Here is a 19970-nt window from a genome sequence, read left to right on the forward strand (position 1 = left end):
CTGCACTCTTGTATGATGGTCTGATTTTTTTTTTTTTTTATTAATCCCTAATGGTACAGGCACACATCTCTGAAACCAAGCAAAGAAAAAAAAAAAAACCCCACAACACTACAATGCATTGAATAGACCAAGCAACAAATCCTGTTGTGAGCAACTTTCATATTTAATGCATCTCTGAAGGTCAGGAGGAACAGCCGCCTGTCGTCCTGCTGTTCTTGCTCTCTCTGCGGATGGTTACCTAGTTTTGAACCCTTGCTTGTTACCTAGGCAATCCTACTGAAACAGGCAGTGGGGTCTTCCTGAAATTCGTTAGATTCTTGGCTATTTCTATATTAAATCCACAAAGTCTTTCACTTAATAGAGGGGACACAAAAAGAGTGAAGGGACTTCTGTGTTAGCCATGGCTAGGAGGGGAATTTGTCCGTAAAGCGTGCTGTATGTATTGCAGCAGTGCCAGGCAACCTCACATCACCTGTAACTGCACTAGGCACTGTGCAAATATGTAGGAATTTTTCCCTTAAAGTATAAAAAACACAGCAAAGGGGAGGAGAAATAATGTATATGAAAAGGGTACACATTAGTAAGATCATAACCCAGAAGTGTTAAAGATCATGTGAAAGATAGAAGGGAAAAAGATCTTCACCCACTCCCTTTTCTGCAGGCTATTGCACAGCTCCTGAGCTTTTCTGAAATGAGTAAAACTTCCAAAGAAGCCATGGCTTACAACAGAAAGGGAGAACCAGTGCCGTGATGCTTGCTGCTTGATCTTGTGTGGGTGGCTCTCTTAACCAGTTGCAGTCATTGCCTTTCTTCATTGTTCAGGAGCTTTGTGAAACATCTGAGCTTGAGCTCCAAAATGAGTAATAGGAGCTTACTGGAAGCAGAGTTATTTGTTGTTGTTTAGAACTTGTGGCTTTAATATTTATTACTACTGAATTTGGGTGTTCCTGCTGTTCTGGATGCAGGTAGCCCACTATGAAGCTTAGACCTGGTTATGCTAAGGTTTTGCTGCTGGAGAAAGCAGAACAGTACTCTTAAATATTTTCTTCTCCCTCAAAGTTTTGGCCCTTTAATTGGTTTCTTGGTAACTTGGATTAATACCTTCATTTGATTAGTCTTTAAATGTGGGTCTTGTCTATGATATCTATGGTAGTCTGGAGCTATGACCTCTCATAATGTAGTCTATAAAATGTTTACAAACAGTTTTGGGAATAATTCTAGAAATCTAGTAGTTGTCTATAATACATCATGAGCATGTCCAGCTTATACTGAAGAGACTTGGATAAAAATGGATGCTGCAGCTTAAAAGTGGTGATAAGAAATAATACCTTATGTTGGATGTCAGTAGCAGTACTCACCTCTTGCTGGTCGCTCCTTAGAAAAACACTCTTCCATCTGAACATCACCTTGAAAGTCATGTGAAGAAATCAGAAGTCAGTGGGAGGTTTCTGTGAATTTCAGAGTGGTCAGGAATTTCTCTGACAGTCTTGCCTTCTAAAAATGATAGATACTTTTGTGTGTGTGTTTGCTTGTGTGTAGCACTTCACAGAGAAGCCAAGATTTTCACTGATAATGTTGCCTTCTAAAAATTATATATATTTTCGTTTGTGTGTGGCTGTTCAGTGCTGCAGGGTTTGTTGTAGATGGAGCTGCTGTTGCAGGATATGTTCTAGACTCAGGCAGCTCTTTACCAGTTTAGCTTTCTGCAGCGTAGCTTTTTGGTTAGAGCCTGGGTATGTGGCAGTCAGAGGTACAGCAGCTGCTGCAGTGCTCCCATGTCTGCCTGTCTTGTGATTCTGAAAACCAGGACCAAGAGCATGTTTCTACCTCTGTGGCATCACTTAAAGACCATTATCCTGAGGATGCATCTTTATAGCTAATGTTATAAATAGAAGAAAGGAAGAATGCTCTTTTCATGTAAAAAGCAAGGGTAAATCTTAATCGTTAGACGTAATGTTCTTAAGAAAGGCTATCGGATGCTTTTATTGTGGCAATCCAGTACTCTGTTTATGTGGGTTGTGCTTCCAAGACTTGCTGGACGGCAGCCTAGCGACATTGTGTGGGAGCCTTCCCACAGGACGCATGTTGGGGCTACAGCATAGACAGGGAGCGTTCGTAGGTACCTCTGGTAATGTCATAGCCCTCTCCTGGGAGGAAGCGATCAGCAGGATGGAATTGTTGCTCAGTATTGGCAGATATTATCTCACTGCTATGAAACGCTAATCACCTTACCAGGAGGCTCTGGTTTCTCAGCCCTCAGCTGACAGGGGTAGGGAGGAAGGAGACGTAATCCAATTGAATTGGAAATGCAGACCTGACTTTGCTTCTCATGTCGCCTCTCGAACCTTAATAAAGGGAGAAGCACTTGGGAAGCAGGACCATCTCATTTCATTTGTACAGTGTCAGGGTAATGGTGTCCAGTTCCCAGCTGGTTGCATATAACGTGGTACCTCAGAACCAACTGTTTTGAGGAATGCGTCGCTGCTGTTTCCTGGTCACAGGCAGGGTGGGTGAAAGGATGGGCTGTTAAAGAAGGTGGCAATTTCTTGTTGTGAAGGATGTTTTAATGCATTGGAGGGAGAGATGAGTGTCGTGGTTTAGCCCCAGCCAGCAACTAAGCACCACACAGCTGCTCGCTCACTCCCCCTGCCTGGATGGGATGGGGGAGAGAATCGGAGGAGTAAGAGTGAGAAACACTCCTGGGTTGAGGTAAGAACAGTTTAATAATTGAAATAAAGTAAAATAGTAATGATAATAGTAACAATACAATAATGATAATAATAATACACAAAGCAAGTGATGCACAGTGCAATTGCTCACCACCCGCCGACCGATACCCAGACAGTTCCCGAGCAGCGATCGCTGCTCCCCGGCCAACCCCCCCAGTTTATATACTGAGCATGACGCCATATGGTATGGAATAGCCCTTTGGTCAGTTGGGATCAACTCTTCTGGCTGTGCCCCCTCCCAGTTTCTTGTGCACCTGGCAGAGCATGGGAAGCTGAAAAGTCCTTGACTAGCATAAGAAGTACTCAGCAACAACTAAACCATCAGCGTGTTATCAACATTCTTCTCCTACTAAATCCAAAACACAGCTCTATGCCAGCTACTAGAAAGAAAACTAACTCTATCCCAGCCAAAACCAGGACAATGAGCTAGGTTCTACTTTTTTCTCGTCCCCCTGTTTGTGCTGTTAGTGCAAAAGGATGACTTTTGTCTTTGTGGTACTTTGAGAATGAAGGAAGAAATTCTGCTGGAGTGTTTTGGGAGATGATGACAATTCAGAGAGGTATTACAGAACTGAGCACTAGGATAGCTTAAAAAAATGGGGACTTTTGCTCTAGTAAGCATCTTCCAAATGTACAAGCACTGTTTCTTCATGGCTGAGTGAAATAAAAGCTCTGTAAGCTTTAAAATGCAATTTTGCTATGTAACACAATGGTGCAAAAATGGCATTAAGTTTTGTTCATGGATCTTTCACCAGAAGTAGTTGGCATAAGAGCTGCTTCAGTAACACACGAGTTAACTGCAGCGGTGTTAGGAAACTAACTGGATTCTCTTTCCCTCATGTGATCTGACAAATAGAATTCTTGTCTAAAAGCTCCTAAAAGATGAAGATGTTTAAACTGGGTCAGTCGGTATCTCAGCTGATGGGATTTTATTACTGTTAATGATGTGTCATAATGGAAAACACAAACAATCTGTAGGACAGGTATGTATGCAAGGTCCTTGCTTGTAAATGTAGACATCTGGTCTGGAAGCACACAAGATGGGATACAGAACCTTGCTATGTTGGATTTTTAAAGTCGCCTTTTAGAATATGACTAGCTTTTTTAAAAGGTGCCCATAGGTGGTAGATGTGTTCTAGAGCAAAAAGATATGCCTGTTATTAACTTGTGTGGGATCTTTTTTACTATTTATTTTCCACTCCTTTTGAAGTATTTTAAAAAACAGATTTAAATATAACATGTTGTTCTCTGTTTTCAGAAATGAATAAAGCTAGCTGCCCTACGTAATACGCTGATGGCATTCTACGCTGCATCGGGATCGATAAGTCAAGAGGGTGTGATGCCTAGAAACCTCCTCTCGGATTCTCCTGAAATGGCATCCGAAATCTCTCCAAAGCACGCACTTGGGAGCATGGAAGGGGGTGGCAGTGTGGAAAGTTGTGGCAGCCAAGCTAGGTGCAGAAGTCTTGCCTTGGTAAGTGTTTAATGAGTCTTATGCTTAGTGATACATGTTACATTAGTAGCTTTGTTCACATCACAGGAATATTTTTTTTTTTTAAATTAAGTGTTGATTTTTGCCATTTCTAGTCCTAAATGGTTGCTTGTGGTCTTGGTTGTTAACAAACTGAAAGGCCAGAAATAACTGCTCTGATTTGGTACAACAGCTTGTTATTCTGATCTGATTGTCTCTGAGCTTGGGGAGTGCTTCTCTCTGGCCATTCCTCCAAAGAACAAGGAGCACACTTTACTGGGCAGCTTGGTGCAACCACCTGCATGTGATGCACAGTTTGGTGCACATCTCTGCCCTTGCTTTCTTAGGTAGCTCGTAAAGGAACTTAAGGATACTGTTGGTTCTGTACGCTGTTTCTTGCGTGAGCTCCTTGTTGACACTATTGAATGAAGGTCTTGGCTTATTCCACCTTCATATAATTAGGTGAGTAACAAATAAGTCACCATAAACAAAGCTCTCTTCGCATTAGTGAATATGAGTGTGTGGCCATTTAAGTAGTATGTGAGTAATTGAAGGAGTAGGATGCGCTTCTGCATTTTTCCAATTAGCAGGATGATTCAGGCGATGAACTCAACAGTACTGTTTGTACTGTGACAGGCTAAGCCTAGAAAGCAGGTATGGTTCCTTGCACATTTTTTTATCATCACAACCATTTGAAAAGCATCCATTTTTAATTGAGGAAAGAGCACTCCAGTAAACATGTTTTCCCTAAATGGAAATCTAAATCTGTCTTGCCTTAAACATGGAATTAGGCTTTCCATATCTTTCCCTCTGCCCTCCCTGCTAGCTTCCTTTTAGTGAAGTAGTTTGTTGCTGTGAAAGAATAAGTGATGAAAAAGGCTGGCAAGTTGTTGATACCTGTATTTATCTGTATACTTCAGAAATGCTCAGTGTTTTGTGCTACTTCATGAGCTTTTTGGCAACTGAGGTAACTCTAAAGATGTTCCTTCTTGGTTGTTTCTAATGAAAATACAACTCAGTTAATATTCTGCTGTATCCTTAAGGCAGCTTGTGTTGCTAGTTAAAACACAAAACAAGTATTACTAAATTTAGTCCCTTAACTGTTTCTGATCTGCTCCAGAACAAAATTGGAAGGATCAGGGTGGGGGAGGTCAAGAGAGTAGCTAAGTACATCATTTGGACTTGGGTATTTAGAGTATATTGTTTATTATATGAAAACTGATTGGAACTTAGAGAATTACAGTGGGAGTTGCACTTTGTTAAAGTGCACTTTGTTAAAGTGCAGCTTAATTTTATGCAGAGTTACAAGTTAATTTTATGCATTACTCTGATTCCAGTTTTCCAGGTTATCAAACTAGTAGCCAGTCATGTTTCCATGGGTTTTATTTTTAGCTGCGGTAGCAGGCATGAGACTGGACACTTGAAAAAATCAGTATTGAATAACGAGGCTATGTATAAATCAGTATGTTTGTACAGTCTCACCCTGAGTCTGCTGTGTCAGAAAATGGCATAGATTCCCTTAGTCTAAGTAGATCTTACCATGTGATAACCCATATGATGATGCATCAGCTAGAATTGGAATCCCTTCCTACTCTGTAATGCAGTAATTTATAGATGGAGTAAAAGCTGGCTGCAGGTTTAGGCAATTCCCAGCAGACCTTTGCATCAGCAAAAGAAGTTCCCAAAGCCTTGAGTTTGTCTTGTTTGAGCTTGTGCATGAAGAAAGTGAAGCATGTACCGACAAGTTTTAATTCTGGTGCCACAGATCCCCTTCCATGACTGTTCTTCCAGCAGTATAGTAGGTGGCATGTCCGATAAGGCTGACAACTAGTATGCGTGGAATAACAGCTTGGGGAATGGAAACTCTTTTCAATAAAGGCATAATTTCAGTTTCTGAGTTTGAGAAGGGGTCTGTGGTGAACTGAATATGAAGGAAATTCTGCCAATTGTGATTGAGTAAATAGGACTCAAGTCTTCAGTGCTGCTCAGATCTTTCTTCTTTGTGATCTGATGTAAGAAAACAGTATTGTTCCACTGGCTGATACCTTTTGTCTGTCCAGCACTGAAACAGGCTTTAGAAATCCTCAGGATAAACAGCAGTATTCTTCAAATATTTCTTTTTCTATATCCTTGTGATTTTTTTTTTTACATGATTTTTTACAGTCCACTAAGCAGATCAGGGGATTTGTAAGAGGAAAAGCTAGTTGCTGGAACATGCTCATAGAGACCTTAACTTCTTGATTCAGTAGTTTTGTTATAAAAGTTCAGAAGATGCAGAAGCTTTGATGGCCTTATGAGAAGGAGGGGATAGATAACATTCTGTAGACAAATAATTTTTTATTAGACTGATCCTGAGAAAGGAAGGGGCAAATTTTCAGGCACACCAGACCTTCATAGCCCTGAAACAGAAGCAATTACAGACTTGCCTGCCTCTTCATTTATCACTTTTCTGGGTCTGTTCACCTGGAGAGACAACAAGGAAGCTCAGGGTTGACGTTGAATGTTTTTTTTTTAAATGGCCTTGTGAAGGAAAGGAGTGTAGCAGTAGTTTTTATGACAGGCCTGTACTGCTGCAGGTTTCTTCCTACTCAATTACAAAAAAAGAGGCTCTTAAGCTTCTCTGTGTCAAACTACATTAGTCACTAAATATAACCTTTGTATTGCATCTGTGGAATTCAAACAAACCTAGGGATGTGATAATAGAGACAAACACTTGGACTGGCTTTAGCCTACGCTGACTGCTTAGAGCTGGTTTGGCTGACTGTTGGCTGTTCTTGCATAGTGTGTGTCTGCGCTGGCATTAGTGACTGTGGAACTGGTTGTTGGTTTAGAAATTATTAGGACATGGCCATGAATTGCCATGTGCCAAAAAGGTCTTAAAGTTCTGTGTTTGCGATTCTTACCAGTCGGCTGTTGTCAGTTCAGTTTAATTTTGCCAGATTTCTCGGCTTCTTACCTACACAATGGTGCTTTTAGTTAATCTTTGACAATTGCAGTCCTTAAAGCCAATTTTTTTTTTAAATGGAAAGCAAGGTGCTGATGTCCTGTCTTGATTGCAATAGAATTTTTCATATAAATGATAGATATTCAGGTGTGAATTTATGCTGCCAAATTTATCACAGCAGCTGAAGACAAGTACAAGAACCTACATTTAGATGGGAGGAATGTTTGCCTTGATACTGTCATCTCACACCAACTTTTATAACCATAAAAGTTCTTATATATGAGGACATGAATTTGCACATGTATTCTGGTTTCTTTCTAATGAAGGTGGTATCCATACATATGCTTGGCAAAAGGATGAGACAAGTGTACCTGCTCAAAACATGGAATCAGTTGCGCTATCCAAGGGGGAGAGTAAAGAAAAACGCTCTGTTCTGCTTGGCAATTCTGAATTCCAAAACCCATTCTTGAATGACACTCCCTGATATGTGGTGTAAGAATTAACTTGCAGTGAAATACAGTTGCAGCAATGTAAGGACTCTTAATTTGGAGATAAAACTAGGTCTTAGCTTCTTCTGAAGCAATTTGTCTTGTTCCATTGACTGAACAGGCACAGACTGACTTCTTTTTCAGTGCTTCACTCTGGTAATTTTACTGTGTATCTATGCTCAGCCACGAGTAATTCTTTTAGTTTCTAGGTGTGAATAACATGCTAGGACAATAGTATCACCTGTGAAAATCATACCCGAAGGTGCTGGTTGTGTCAAAGTGAGCTGTGCTACTTGGAACTGCACTAGTAATAAGCTGCGTCAGTGCCTTGGATCTGTTGATGTGACTTCAGTACTGTACCTTCTGTATCTGAACATGTCTTACTGAGTGATAGGTTTGAGGGATAGTGAGTTCCTTGTTATTCTCAATGGATCATGCTGTGGGTTTGGGGCGGGGGGGCGTTAATTTCATTTTTGCCTTTGGTTCAGACAGATCCTCAGTTAATGCCACAGTTCATCACCACTCTTCTTGGGGCAGTGGTGACCTCTAGAATCTGGTCAAGTGACTATTTCTTTTAATCTCTAAGTGGCTTAAATTGGCAGATGGCCATGATTCTGAAAAGGTATCTTGCTTATTCCGTTTGTTATTTCTTCAAACGAGCTTCCTCTATGGCTCTAACAAGACTTTATACCCAGCCACTGAAGATGGTTTGTCACTACCGGGCACCTTGTATAGTACAGGTGACATTTTGAACATTGGTTACATAAACAATAAGAGCAAGTAGCTTGAGAAGTCTGAGCTTGCCATTTAACTCAGGGTTGATCTGGTTATTTTGTAGTTATAATGTCTCTTGGAGCCTAACCATTAGTTGCTATGACCTTTATCCTTTTTGGATCAGTACAAATAGTTCAAATGCAGACCTGGTGTTCTAAGTGCACTGCATTACCATCTCTTTGCCTCAGCCTCCCTGAAGACGTCCTGGGATTCCAGTGTGCTTTTAGGGGTTACTGGAAAAGGACAGATTGTGTGTCTGTTAGCCCACTGCCACCTTTTTTCTCACAATCTGAGTGTGCAGAGTCTTGTGATGCTGAGCTGTACTTCAGGTACCTTCAAGGGAAAGTCCTGAGAAGGCCTCCTTTCATAAAATTAATGTGGTTTCCCCTCCCCGCCCCCCCCCGATAATGATACTCTGCAGGCTTTACTGTACTATGAGGTCTTTCACCATGTCCAAGTATTTGCCAAATAACAATGCACAAAAAAATGAGAAGAATTTTTATGACTGTTTGATACTTTCTATGGATACAGCTGTCTTTGGGCAGGTGGAAGCCATTCCTTACAGGGTGTGGAGAGAACTATGCTATGCTTCATCCACTTTAAACTGATATTAACATGACTTGGAAGCAGCATGCCTTAGAAAAATAAGAGTCATTGTTCCTACCAGAAGGGCAAGAAGTAGAGAGGAAGAGGGGCTTGAAGACTGCTTGCTTTGGACCATGAGTGTAGAACTAAGGTGAAGTAAAGAGCCTGACTCCTAGGAAGGAATGACCTTGCTGTAAAATGTGCTAGTGAGAAAGTGCATAGTGTGCAAATTGCCCTCAGGATCTATAAACTGCATCATTCTGCTTCAAAATGGGATCTGGGAGATAAAGATTATTCCAGCAGGTGGGGAGCTCTGCTCTGTAACCCTCTCTGATAGGCATTCCTGAACTTCCAAAGAGGTTTCTTTGTACTCCACAACTTTCTTTTTCAAGGAATACTTGGATTAGAGTTTCTGTAATGTGAAAGCCAACTTTAACTTGTCTCGCCTTCAGTGCACATAGTGGTCAACATTTTATATATTAAAATACATACAAGGGCTGTGTCTGCCTACCGTTTAAAACATAACATGCTCCATTCTTCCAGCCTTCCTGTGCAGCTGAAGTCTCAGCACTCCTTGCTTTGTTCTGGACCCTGTCCAGTTTGGCTGCATCCCTTCCCAAGTTCAGCAACTGAATCTGAACCCGAATGAGGATGTGCTGTTATTTCATCACCCTAGTTAACATACCCCAGAATGACATCCACATACCTGAACAGCACTCTCTTTCCTCTTTACGGCACTTAAACTGACCTGAAGCTCCTTCTGTCTTGTATTGCCATATAGACAGCGTTCATCATTCTGTGCTCATGTGTTTTTCAACTAAATTTCATTTTATGGACTACCAGCACACTTATATGGCTTATGAAGGTCTCACTCTGTCCTACCTAGTTCTTGCAGCAACATCTTCCAGCATAAGGGGATTAACAAATACGAAGTTAATTGTCTGCTGTTGTTAGTATCAAAAGCTTGGAGGTGTAGGGATAAATCTGTTGAGGACTTGTCTTGTTTCATTATACAATTTACGATATATCATGCTACTTCGCAAAAATAACAATCTCTCCCCTGCTCCCCCAGTTACATAGGTACCTTGCAATAACTTCATCTAGGCATAGTTTCCTTATTCATCTATTTTTGGGGGGCTGTGTCATAAAGCCGTCAAATCAAGATATATGATATCTTATGCTTATACCTATTGGCCAAGTCAGTAACTGTCTTGTGAGAAATGAGATTGGTGTGAAATTACTTGGTTTTTTTTTTAAAAAAACAAAACAAAACCAGTGTTAGTGGCTTTTGCCTGAAAATTCTCCCAAATTTTATCAACGTTGTTCTAAAATAGAAATTAAAGGGAAGAAGAAATGATAAGCTGATCAGCCTGACTTTAGAACCAGAGACATGTCTTCAGAGTTTATGTAGATCTTGCATTGCTTTAGCTTGCTTTTTTTTAAAAGTAGGTTAGAAGTAATTTAGTCAGTTTATGACTTCAGTTAATCTAGTTTATTTTTTAAATACTTCTAGATCATTTGTTTCCTCGCTTATGACATATTGATTATATGCTGTGCTAGCTATTATGAAGCACACAGGTACAATTATGTTAATAAACTGAAGAAAACAACATTCAATATTATAGTCGTCTTCACCAAATGAAATGGTATTATCAAAATCATCAGATAGTGGGTTGTAAAGGAAGTACTTTTTGACACAGCACACAATTAAACTATGGAACTCATTGCCACAGAATGCTGTGAATGCCAGCCATTTAAATGGGCTTAAACAATAAGATGAATTCTTGCTAGAAAAGCTCATTAAGGGCTATTAAGTACACAGATGTGGATGCAACTGGGAAGTCCTTAAGCCATGTATTGCTGGAAACTGGAAGGATGTAGGGAAGAAAAATATAAACCCATGCAATTTACAGCAAAACTCTTCCCCCCAGCCCCGTTCCTGTGCATTACTGGTGGCTGAAGGCAGGCTACTGAGCTGCATGGACTGTTCGGTCTGATCCTGTATGGCAGTTCTTGTTCTTATCTGCAATTCACTTGCTTCCAACTTAAGCAATGCAGCCGTACGATCCATTCTGTTTCCCTTTTCTATAAATATAATCAGAGATACTTGCCTTTTTCTTCTGCGCTGAAGCTTTTGTACCTGTTGTGATAGTGTTCCTGCATGCAGGGCTTTCTTTTTCCCCTCCTTTCTCCCTACAAGTAGAGGTGCCTGCCTTGTTATTAACAGGCTGAGGCCTAAGTGGTGCTACATTGGTCTCTTCCCTGTACGTATTAGAATAGTTTGCTCCCTTCGTGGTTTTTCTGAGAAGCATCCTGTCACTTCTCTCCCATGGAACTGTGGCTATTAATTCTTGGGCACTGTCAAGTGATTGATGATGAATCAGTTGAATCCACTGTTCTCCTGGTATTTTGCTAATTGAAGTGTAACTGTTTGACATGGGTAGTACTATTTGGTTTTCTAGCAGTTTTCAGAAGAAATTTTTTTTTTTTTTTTAACCACTGCAGATGTCTTAGGATTTCCCCTGCTGTTCTGTTTCTGTCAAAACTGTGCTGGTCTTAGGATTCTAGGTCTGGATGTGATGTTAAGAATTTCTTCAGATGAATGTGAAAAATTGTTGGCTTCTGATACTAAGTCACTGTTTTGAACAGGTAGCAAGGCGATCTTTTCTATGAAACAGATTCTTTTATTTTCTTTTTTTTTCCCCTTGTTTCTTTTTTCCTCTTTTACACCAAAGACCGTCATAACAGACTCTTTCCTGTTTGGTGCAACCAGGAAATGTTTGGCTGTGCAGGGATCTAAAATATTAATGCCAGCTGAGCATACTCGGCTATTTCAGCTGTTTGCATCCCAAATTTCTTCTGTCCAAGCAGTCTTTTTAACCTTCAACTAAGGCACAATTTTTAAGTTTCAAATTTAGGCTGTCTTTTGACAGTAGCTTTAAAGTCAGTAGTGGTAGGTGTATGTGAGACTTAGTTTTGAGAGGTGTGTTTGTGTATTAAGAGTAGGGAGTTGGTGGAAAGTATGAGGGGAATAACTTGAGTAGCTGAAAAGACTCTGCTTTGACTGTTAAAAACCCAGATTCTTCAAGGCAAAAGGAGGCCTGGAAAACCAGCCCAGAAAGAGTATGAGCTGTTCCATCACTTGGAATAGGTGGAAAATGAACTAATTACAAATAGACTTGGTAACCTTAGTTAAACCGGGCACCAGCTGACTACAACAAAATTCCTCCCATCTTTCTGAAAGCTTTCCTATAATACAAGTGGACATTTTATAATACACCACTGTTCTCAGACCAGTGGTGAAGAAAGTCACTGCTTGCTTTATATCTCTGAGCTCCTTTGGTTTGACCAACTTGAGTAGGTTTATTTTCGCTGTGCTTGTGTGTCTAAAATGGGATTATTTCCTTGTCTCTCAAACTGAAGCATGCCTTGCCTGAGGGAGTTTTTAGCCAGGCTGGATTCCTTGCATCTCAGTACGGTGGCCTGCCATAATGCTGCCTATTCTCTAGAGCTGCTGTCTTTTTTTTTTCTTCCTGCCCCCGCCCCGCCCCAGGAAATGTGACATTGGTCGTTTCCTTCAGGAAAACTGCATGAGGAAAGAGATCAAAGTGCTAACTGAGATGAGGTTGGTCTTTCAAATCTAGGTATGCCATTTACTACACATGTATTTGCAAAGAGATGCTTAGTCATTTCAGAGCCTTCACCTAAAGGGAAACTGCTCATTTCGGCAAGATCCATAAGGGATGGTATGTCAGGCAGAGCTCTGCTGACCAGTCCTCCCGCAAATCTTACCCGGCACAGAGAAGCTGTCTTGCAGCACACAAACGGATGGAAGGGCGGGCTTCTGAAGGTCTTTTGCTTCAGTTCACATGCTGTTTTGCTCAGCTCTTGATCAAATGAGTTAAGCTCATGTGGGAGCAGTTGTTCTTTTAAATGAACAAAGTGTGGTGCAGTAATTTCTGTACTGTACTGCACTCTGGATCTGCTGCCACCATGAACTTCTTAAACACCCACCCCCCCCCTTTTTTTTTCCTTTGCCTGCGGAAGTCTGGCTCTTGCAATGAGCTCACCCACAACAAAAGCTTCTTGGAGTCCTGCTCAGCTCCAGCTAGGACCTACCTAACAACGGCTCCTTTCCTGCTATTCTCTTGCCTACTAGACATAGCAGCCCTATGAGTATTTGGGTGGGGAAGGAAGGAGATTGCAACATCCATTAAGAAAAAAAAAAATGAAGGCTTGTCTGTCTCTCACTTTTCAAGTGCAGCTGTAAAACTTTCCTTGGCCTTTGAAAACTGAGCTCTGCCATGTGCTGGGTGCGAGCTGTGGAATACGTCAGCCTTTGAAGTTGGTGCTTTAAATAGGGAATTGCAAATGGCATCCAAATTTAAGCTTTTGTAGCAGTTTTGCTGCAAGCTGGAATAAGTTACTTATTCTGACAGTGCCCTGTGGATGGTAAGACTAAGTTACAGGTACCCGCACCTCTGCACATGTCTCGCAGCCATCAAATCATGTTCACCCTGATGACAATAAATCTGAATATCTAGAAATGTAGATGTAGAATGAACCTCTTGTTGAAACCAACTTTGTATTTCCCTGCAAGACTTCAGTCTTCTGTTTTAACAGAAAGCTGTGCCATCTGTGACTGAAGACTGCTGCGTTCACATGATTGCAGCCACAGATAAGCAAACCCATCCCAAAGTGTCTGAACTAAGAATGTGTGTCTGTCTTCTGTATTTCATTCATTTATTTACAGGGAAAAAATGTTCTGCTGGCCACACAGGAGAAGGCAACCAAGAGCTCTAAAGCATTTGTTTTTTCGTTTGTAGTGGTTTGACTGCTTAGAGACTAACTGCTGCTTGGTACAATGCAGCACTTCACAGTTCTTAATCTATAGGCATTACTTTCCTGCAAAGGTACATTGTTCTTATTTTTAATGCCCGGATGGGGATAAAAGCTTTGTTTGTGCAAGGAGTTGAGTTAACAGGTAGAGCTGCATGCAGTTTTTTCTATTCTAGCTTAATGTAAGATGATCTGAACAGGCACGGTGAGTTTGAAGCAAGTTGTGCTGCCCTAGCAAGAGCATGTCTACCTATTGGATATTTCCACTGTATACCTTTTTGTATTTGCCTGAATTCCCCCAATTCTCCATTGAGAAGTAGCCTTGTTACGTGCATGCACAACCAGGTGTCCTTTGAGAAGCGAAAAGTAGAGATGAGAAAGGAGACTGTCTTGTATTGCTTTGCTGGTGCCTTCTTGTTAAGTAACTGATGGCAAAGTTTCCAGTATATGCCTAGTGGGAGAGAAATTCAATCCAGAAGAGGGAAAACCTCACTTACTCTTCAACAATACTTAGTTACATTCCAGAACTTACACAGCTCTCTTGGGAAATGCCTTTCCTGTATCCATTGTCTTAATGTAGTGTCCTTAATCATTCTTCGTCATCTCCAAGCTTCTGGAAAAGTGAGTGTTTCCCAGGGTGTAGGTGGAGGGAAAAGAGTTTGCACATTGCTGCTTAGCTTCTCATAGCGATATTGTGTTAATCAAGTTAATCAAGAGCAGTGACTCATAGAAAATGAAGACTGGATAATCCAAGTGATTGTTTGTCACTTCTGTGGTCTACAGGATTGTTTCCTGCTGGAGAAAATAGCCCAAGGTACTTTACATCTAGGGAACACATCTTCATATTTATTCTAAATTTTTCCTTTCTGTAACTCAAAGGTAAAATCTTCAGAAACCCTCTCCCTCCTTACTGTCACTTCTTTGTAATCTACCACGTAACTCTGGATAACTCGGAGATTGCAGTGGTAGAGCCAGATTTCAGCTCCAGCTCTGCCTTGAGAAGCCAAGTCCCACTTTGGTCTAGAGCAAAAAGGGAATCAACCCATTTGTTGGACCGTCCTGAATGCACCCTTTCCCTCCCATGCTGCTCCCAAGCCTTCTCCCTGATCCTGACACAGCAACTGAAACAGCTTACTCCAGTTTGGAGCCTGAAGAAGCTATCTTAACCCTTGTAAAGGCACAGGGGTGTGTGTCGGGGGGTGGCTGTTGGGTTTTTTTTTTTTCAGTCTACTCTTATGATCTTTTAGCAATTTGTTCTGTTCAACTCAAATGGACACTTGTCTGCTGAGCTGAAGTTAGGTACTTTAAAGGATGAAATACCAGTTGCTGTTCTTCAGTCAAAACTAATGCACTGTTAACTCCTGGGTCTTTTTTTGGTTTGTTTTTAGTTTGGTTTCCTTTTTTTCCTCTTGTCTTGTAGTGGCTGAAGGCCTCTGGGAAGGGATGAAACAGCAAGCAGGAGATGCTTCTGATGTGACTGCTGCTTTGAAAAGGAGTGCTGTGTTTGCTATCAGTGTACTTACCTGTACTCACCCATATGATGTTAATCTTTCTGGCTTTTTTCCTTTTTTTCTCCATAGGATGATGAGAGTCTGAAGTACTTAACTCACGAAGAGCAGGATGTTCTCATGTTCTTTGAGGAAACCATAGATGCCTTAGAAGATGACTTGGAGGAGCCGGTCCTACGTGACAGTGGCATCCACTGTCAGTCTCCAAGGTCAACGGAAGAAAATGTGTCCAGTCATTCAGAGACTGAAGATATCATTGACTTCGTACAGTCTACACCTGAGAGTAGCGACCACGAAGGCCCTCCTAGCAGAGATGCAGAATCAGGTAGTATTTCTTGAAAGTGTGGGTTTTCCCTTTGACCTAGCCCTGTGACGTACTCCAGTTCTCAATAAAAACAGCTAAAGAAATTCTGTACCTTCCTTACTACATGAAGATGAATCTGTTACACATCAGGAGCTCTAAGGACCGTGATTTTTTAATTTGACTTGGGATTTCTGAAATTCTTGCTGCTACTGTAACTTTTTTCCCCCCCTTTCTCATGAAAGTCATGCATATGATTAAGCTGTTGGACTGCTATCTCAGTTCCCTACCCGGTGACTGAGCTGTAACAGAACTGAGTATTATGCAGTGTCATTGCAGCAAGGCAGACTAGTGCTCATCAATGTGTTCACGCTCTGTTTCTCTCTAAGACCTCTTCAAACTTTCTCCAAGAGTTTTAAGATAGCAGATTGTTTGTAGTGTTACTTTGTGTGGGACTGAAAGGCACATGATCCTATCAATAAGTTTGTGACAAGATAGCGTATGGCATGTTGTTTTCTTCACCCTTGCAGAGTTTGCTCTCTTCACTTTTGGAGAATGGATTTATTAGCTAGTACATACAGTGGGATGTAATGTGTTTTCTCCTGGCTGTTATAATAAATAAGAATTGCAAAATTCATAGAAAAAGCAGCCATTGAAACACAGTAAAGCTAACATGCAGATTGTGAATGGATGGCAGAAAGAGGGCTTCTAGTGAACGCATTGTAAATATGGTGATTTGAACTATAGTGTCGCCTACAAGATGCCATTGCTAGGAGTTCAGTTACAGTTTCTTTTGGCAATGTGGGCTGAGTTTGAGTTAGAAAGTTTGGGGGAGGCAAGTACTGATGCTTGCTAATCCTAGGTGAAAGAAAGCCTTGTATTCTGCTCTGTGTGAAGACTTAATGACTTTATTCCTGCTTTCTCTTTTAAGTGTTGGATGCTACCACTGAGAGCCCTAAGCCAGCTGTACCTGCTGACCTTCCCCCACATCCCCCTGTACCACCACCATCGATGTCTGAGACGCTTCCTCCTCCTCCTCCGCCCCCTCCTCCAGTGCAGCATCCAAAATTGCTTCGCTCTGTCCCCACTCCGCTCATCATGGCCCAGAAGATGTCTGAGCAGCAGATGGAGAGCAGGGTGCGCTTCCCCACTGCCCTCAAGGAAGGGAATTCAGACAGGAAGAAAACCCCAGTAGCCAACGGTGATTATTTTGCAGCTCCGAAGCACCCTCCTGCACCTGCACCCAAACTGCACCGGTTCCCGAGCAACATCAACATAACAAATGTCAGTGGCAAAGAATTCAATGAGACTATTTCAAAAGCAGCAGTTAACGTCCAGGAGCGGAGAGCTCAGGTGCTGGCCAACATAAATGGAGGAGCTTTTCTGGCAGCTGAACTGGAGGAGAAGCTGCAGAAAAACGATTTCTTGTCACGTAACAGAAGTTCTTCCTTAAGGGATCTCTCCTCTGAGCAAACACGATACGAGGCCCTGACAAAACTTGGCCTAGTTAAGGGAAAGCCAGCTCAGGACCAAGTGGACCATGCCTCCAGTACTCAGCAGCCTGATGCACAGCCCAAAAAGGCAGACACTGTTCCCAATGGATATCAAAACACCCACGATATTTTAAAAAGCAAGCCCAGCCCTTTCCTTCCTATGGGCAAAACTGTAACAATCAAGCCAGAGGTAGCTCTTGCTGCTAACAAGGTCAGCAGCGCACAGCAGAATGCAGCAAAAAGCGTTAATGATTATAAACAACCTAGTCTAAACCCGGATATGAGGAGGAGATCGGGTTCACTGCCTAGACCTTCAGGATTTCGATCCCAAGGGATAACGGTAAAGTTTTCTGGCCGTGGCTCAACAGAAGAAGCTAGGAGAGAGGCACTTCGGAAACTGGGACTACTGAAAGAGACTGCATAATTTGGATGGGAATCTTTTGGCAACAGGGGGAAGTCATGGCATGGCTTTGTGCTAGAATAGTCCCAACAGGATTGGGATCAAACAGATTGGAAGAAGAAAGGGGAAGTTCTCTGCTTCAGGCAAGCTAAGGAGGTACTAGGTACTGTGGAATGACTGCTCATGTTTATCCCGGAAGGACTGGCACCATGTATGGTCATGTACAGCAGTGGGTTTCAGCTCTCCTTCCTACAGAGATACTCATCCGTTGCTCTTTGACAAGAGGAATTTTATTTAAGTAATGCTGGACTGTAGCAGACAGCATCTTGTTAGTGAAGTGTACAGTGCAGTATTGTTGTACATAGCAAACTGAATGGCAAATCATCCTTTTGCTCTTTCTGAAGCCAAAATCAGAGAGCTCCGTTTGCCTTGCCCACATGTTTAAGTCTCTCTGTGGGAGCTCAAGATAATGTCAAAACTGAAATTTCTGACCAGCGTGACACGCTTCCATGACTTTTTGTTGTCTGTGTTATCTAGCTTGGCTTTGTTCCCCACCAGTGGTGGAGTCTTCTGCTCCCTTGCTCTGTGCTCACTTGACTCAAGGCTGTACAGAGGGGTGGCTTCTGTTTTGACCTTCTCCTCGACAGAGCGGCCTAAGCTTTGAGTGGGTGACTGCATCACTCTGCTGCTTCACTCGACGTCTTGCCTTTCTTCCCAGCCACCTGCTTCTTGGTCACGCTTTAGCAACCTGCGTGTCCAGTGAAAGGCACCAGACAAGCCTCAAGGATATGCACCATGCGCCGGTTTTCGCACTGACAGCCAAAGAGTCTCCTGACAATCTGTGACCCCAACTGTTCTGTACCAGTGACGATCTTATAGCAGAGAAGCCATAGAACAAGTTAACATCGTACCAAATGCGAGAACCTTATGTCAAAAGTCGTATCTCTTACGTTAGGGTTCCCATGAAGAAACTGTTACTTTTTGAACAATAGCTGTATTACACTGAATAGTTGTAAGTTCTGTTACTTCTAAAAACTGTCATTTGATCTTCCTGTAGTTTGACAGCCCTAATAATCCTCTGTTCACAGCCTTATTTGATTATGCCCTGCCAATGCATTACAGAAGTTACAGCCAAAATTCTTGCAGGCTAAGTGGAATTACAGGAGAGAGCTGTATGTAAGAGCATGTTGCTCCCGAATGGTCCAAATTGGCATATTTTGCCTTTGTTCAATAGACATGCTTTTAAAGATGGTCCCAAAATATATTTGTGTGTTGGTATAAATTTTTTTTAATATGGCAAAGCTGTTTTTCCACACTAAAACTCCCTTCCCTTTTTGTGCACTTGAAAACATCCAGAATAGCCATTTTAAAATCAAATGCCAAACTCCAGACCCTCTAAATATCTCATTGTTATTCCTGCATGTTTAAGAGTTCTCTGTGTGTTGATTTTTTTTCTAAAGGGAAAAACTCACTTATTCTCTGCACTTTCTAAAGCTTCAAGCAACCCCCTCTTTTTCCTAAGAAGCTGAGTAATAAACCTTGGAGAAGAGGAGGGGAGCAGCTATAATAGAAACTGACACACCCTTCAGGGAGGAGGTCTGACATAACTGTGACAAACAAGTTTGTAGTTCTTGTGATAAGGTATTTCAAACTTGCTGAGCTGTACTTGTAAATGAAGCTGTCATGAAGGAAAAATCTTTGCGTTATTATTCTCAACCTGCCTCATAAGTTAAAGTTTTTTGTTGTCTTTTTTTTGTTAAATTATCTGCTTGCTGCTTAAATTTTTAATTGTGTTGTTATGGTATCTGGCTGGTTCTGTTATGTAGTTATTCTTTTCAGCCTTTTCACTGGGTAAGTGATCATGTTCCTCATTGTGACAGGCATACTATACATAAGCAATCGGTAATTAAAATATGTGGCCATTCCTCCATCTGGCAAAGCACTTACGCATGCATAATCAAATATGAGAAGTGCTGCTGAAACAAAAAAGGCTGCTTGTATGCTGCGAGTAAAGCACATACTTATTTTGCTGGGCTCTTGAGTCTAAAGTCCTAAATCAGAAAGACAAGGAAGCACATAAAACACATCCAAGCACCTGCTTCAGTGCAGGCTGGAGTGGAGTCCTACATGTGGATGATGCAGTGTAATTTATTAACATAACCTGCTAAGTAAATTTAAATGTTTCATGACCTTTATGCTTTTAAATCCTGTTAAAGCAAATTCTTTGTTATAAATGTGAAGTGTGTACAAAGCAATCTTCACATCTAATAATTTCTTGCCAGCTCTTCTTGGAGTTGTTTACAGCTGAGAGTCCATGCTAAGCAAACAGGGGAAAAAAATAAAAAGCCCTGACACTAATTCTTTCACTGAGATTCAGTCCTGTTCAATAACTCTGTAACATAACCCTACTTAAAAAAAAAAAAAATTAGATGTTTAAT

General features: G+C 41.5%; 1 protein-coding gene across 1 annotated transcript; it reads left to right on the forward strand.

Annotated features, from left to right (window-relative positions):
- Positions 1–4023: 4023 nt before the first annotated feature.
- On the forward strand, positions 4024–17617 carry PROSER2 (proline and serine rich 2). The gene is made up of 3 exons (XM_009481711.2): positions 4024–4203; positions 15411–15663; positions 16571–17617. The coding sequence occupies exons 1-3, from the start codon at positions 4024–4026 to the stop codon at positions 17554–17556; spliced, it is 1419 nt and encodes a 472-aa protein (XP_009479986.2). The 3' UTR covers positions 17557–17617.
- The last annotated feature ends 2353 nt before the right edge of the window (positions 17618–19970 follow it).

Source organism: Pelecanus crispus, chromosome 1, assembly GCF_030463565.1.
Source record: "Pelecanus crispus isolate bPelCri1 chromosome 1, bPelCri1.pri, whole genome shotgun sequence".
Taxonomy (NCBI): Eukaryota; Metazoa; Chordata; class Aves; order Pelecaniformes; family Pelecanidae; genus Pelecanus; species Pelecanus crispus.

Excerpts from the sequence above, each read along its gene's own strand:
- PROSER2 (XM_009481711.2), top strand. The coding sequence starts at position 4,024 with ATGGCATTCTACGCTGCATCGGGATCGATAAGTCAAGAGGGTGTGATG. Across the intron at positions 4,204-15,410 it reads GGTGCAGAAGTCTTGCCTTG|GATGATGAGAGTCTGAAGTA; the intron begins GTAAGTGTTTAA and ends TTTTCTCCATAG. Across the intron at positions 15,664-16,570 it reads TAGCAGAGATGCAGAATCAG|TGTTGGATGCTACCACTGAG; the intron begins GTAGTATTTCTT and ends TTCTCTTTTAAG.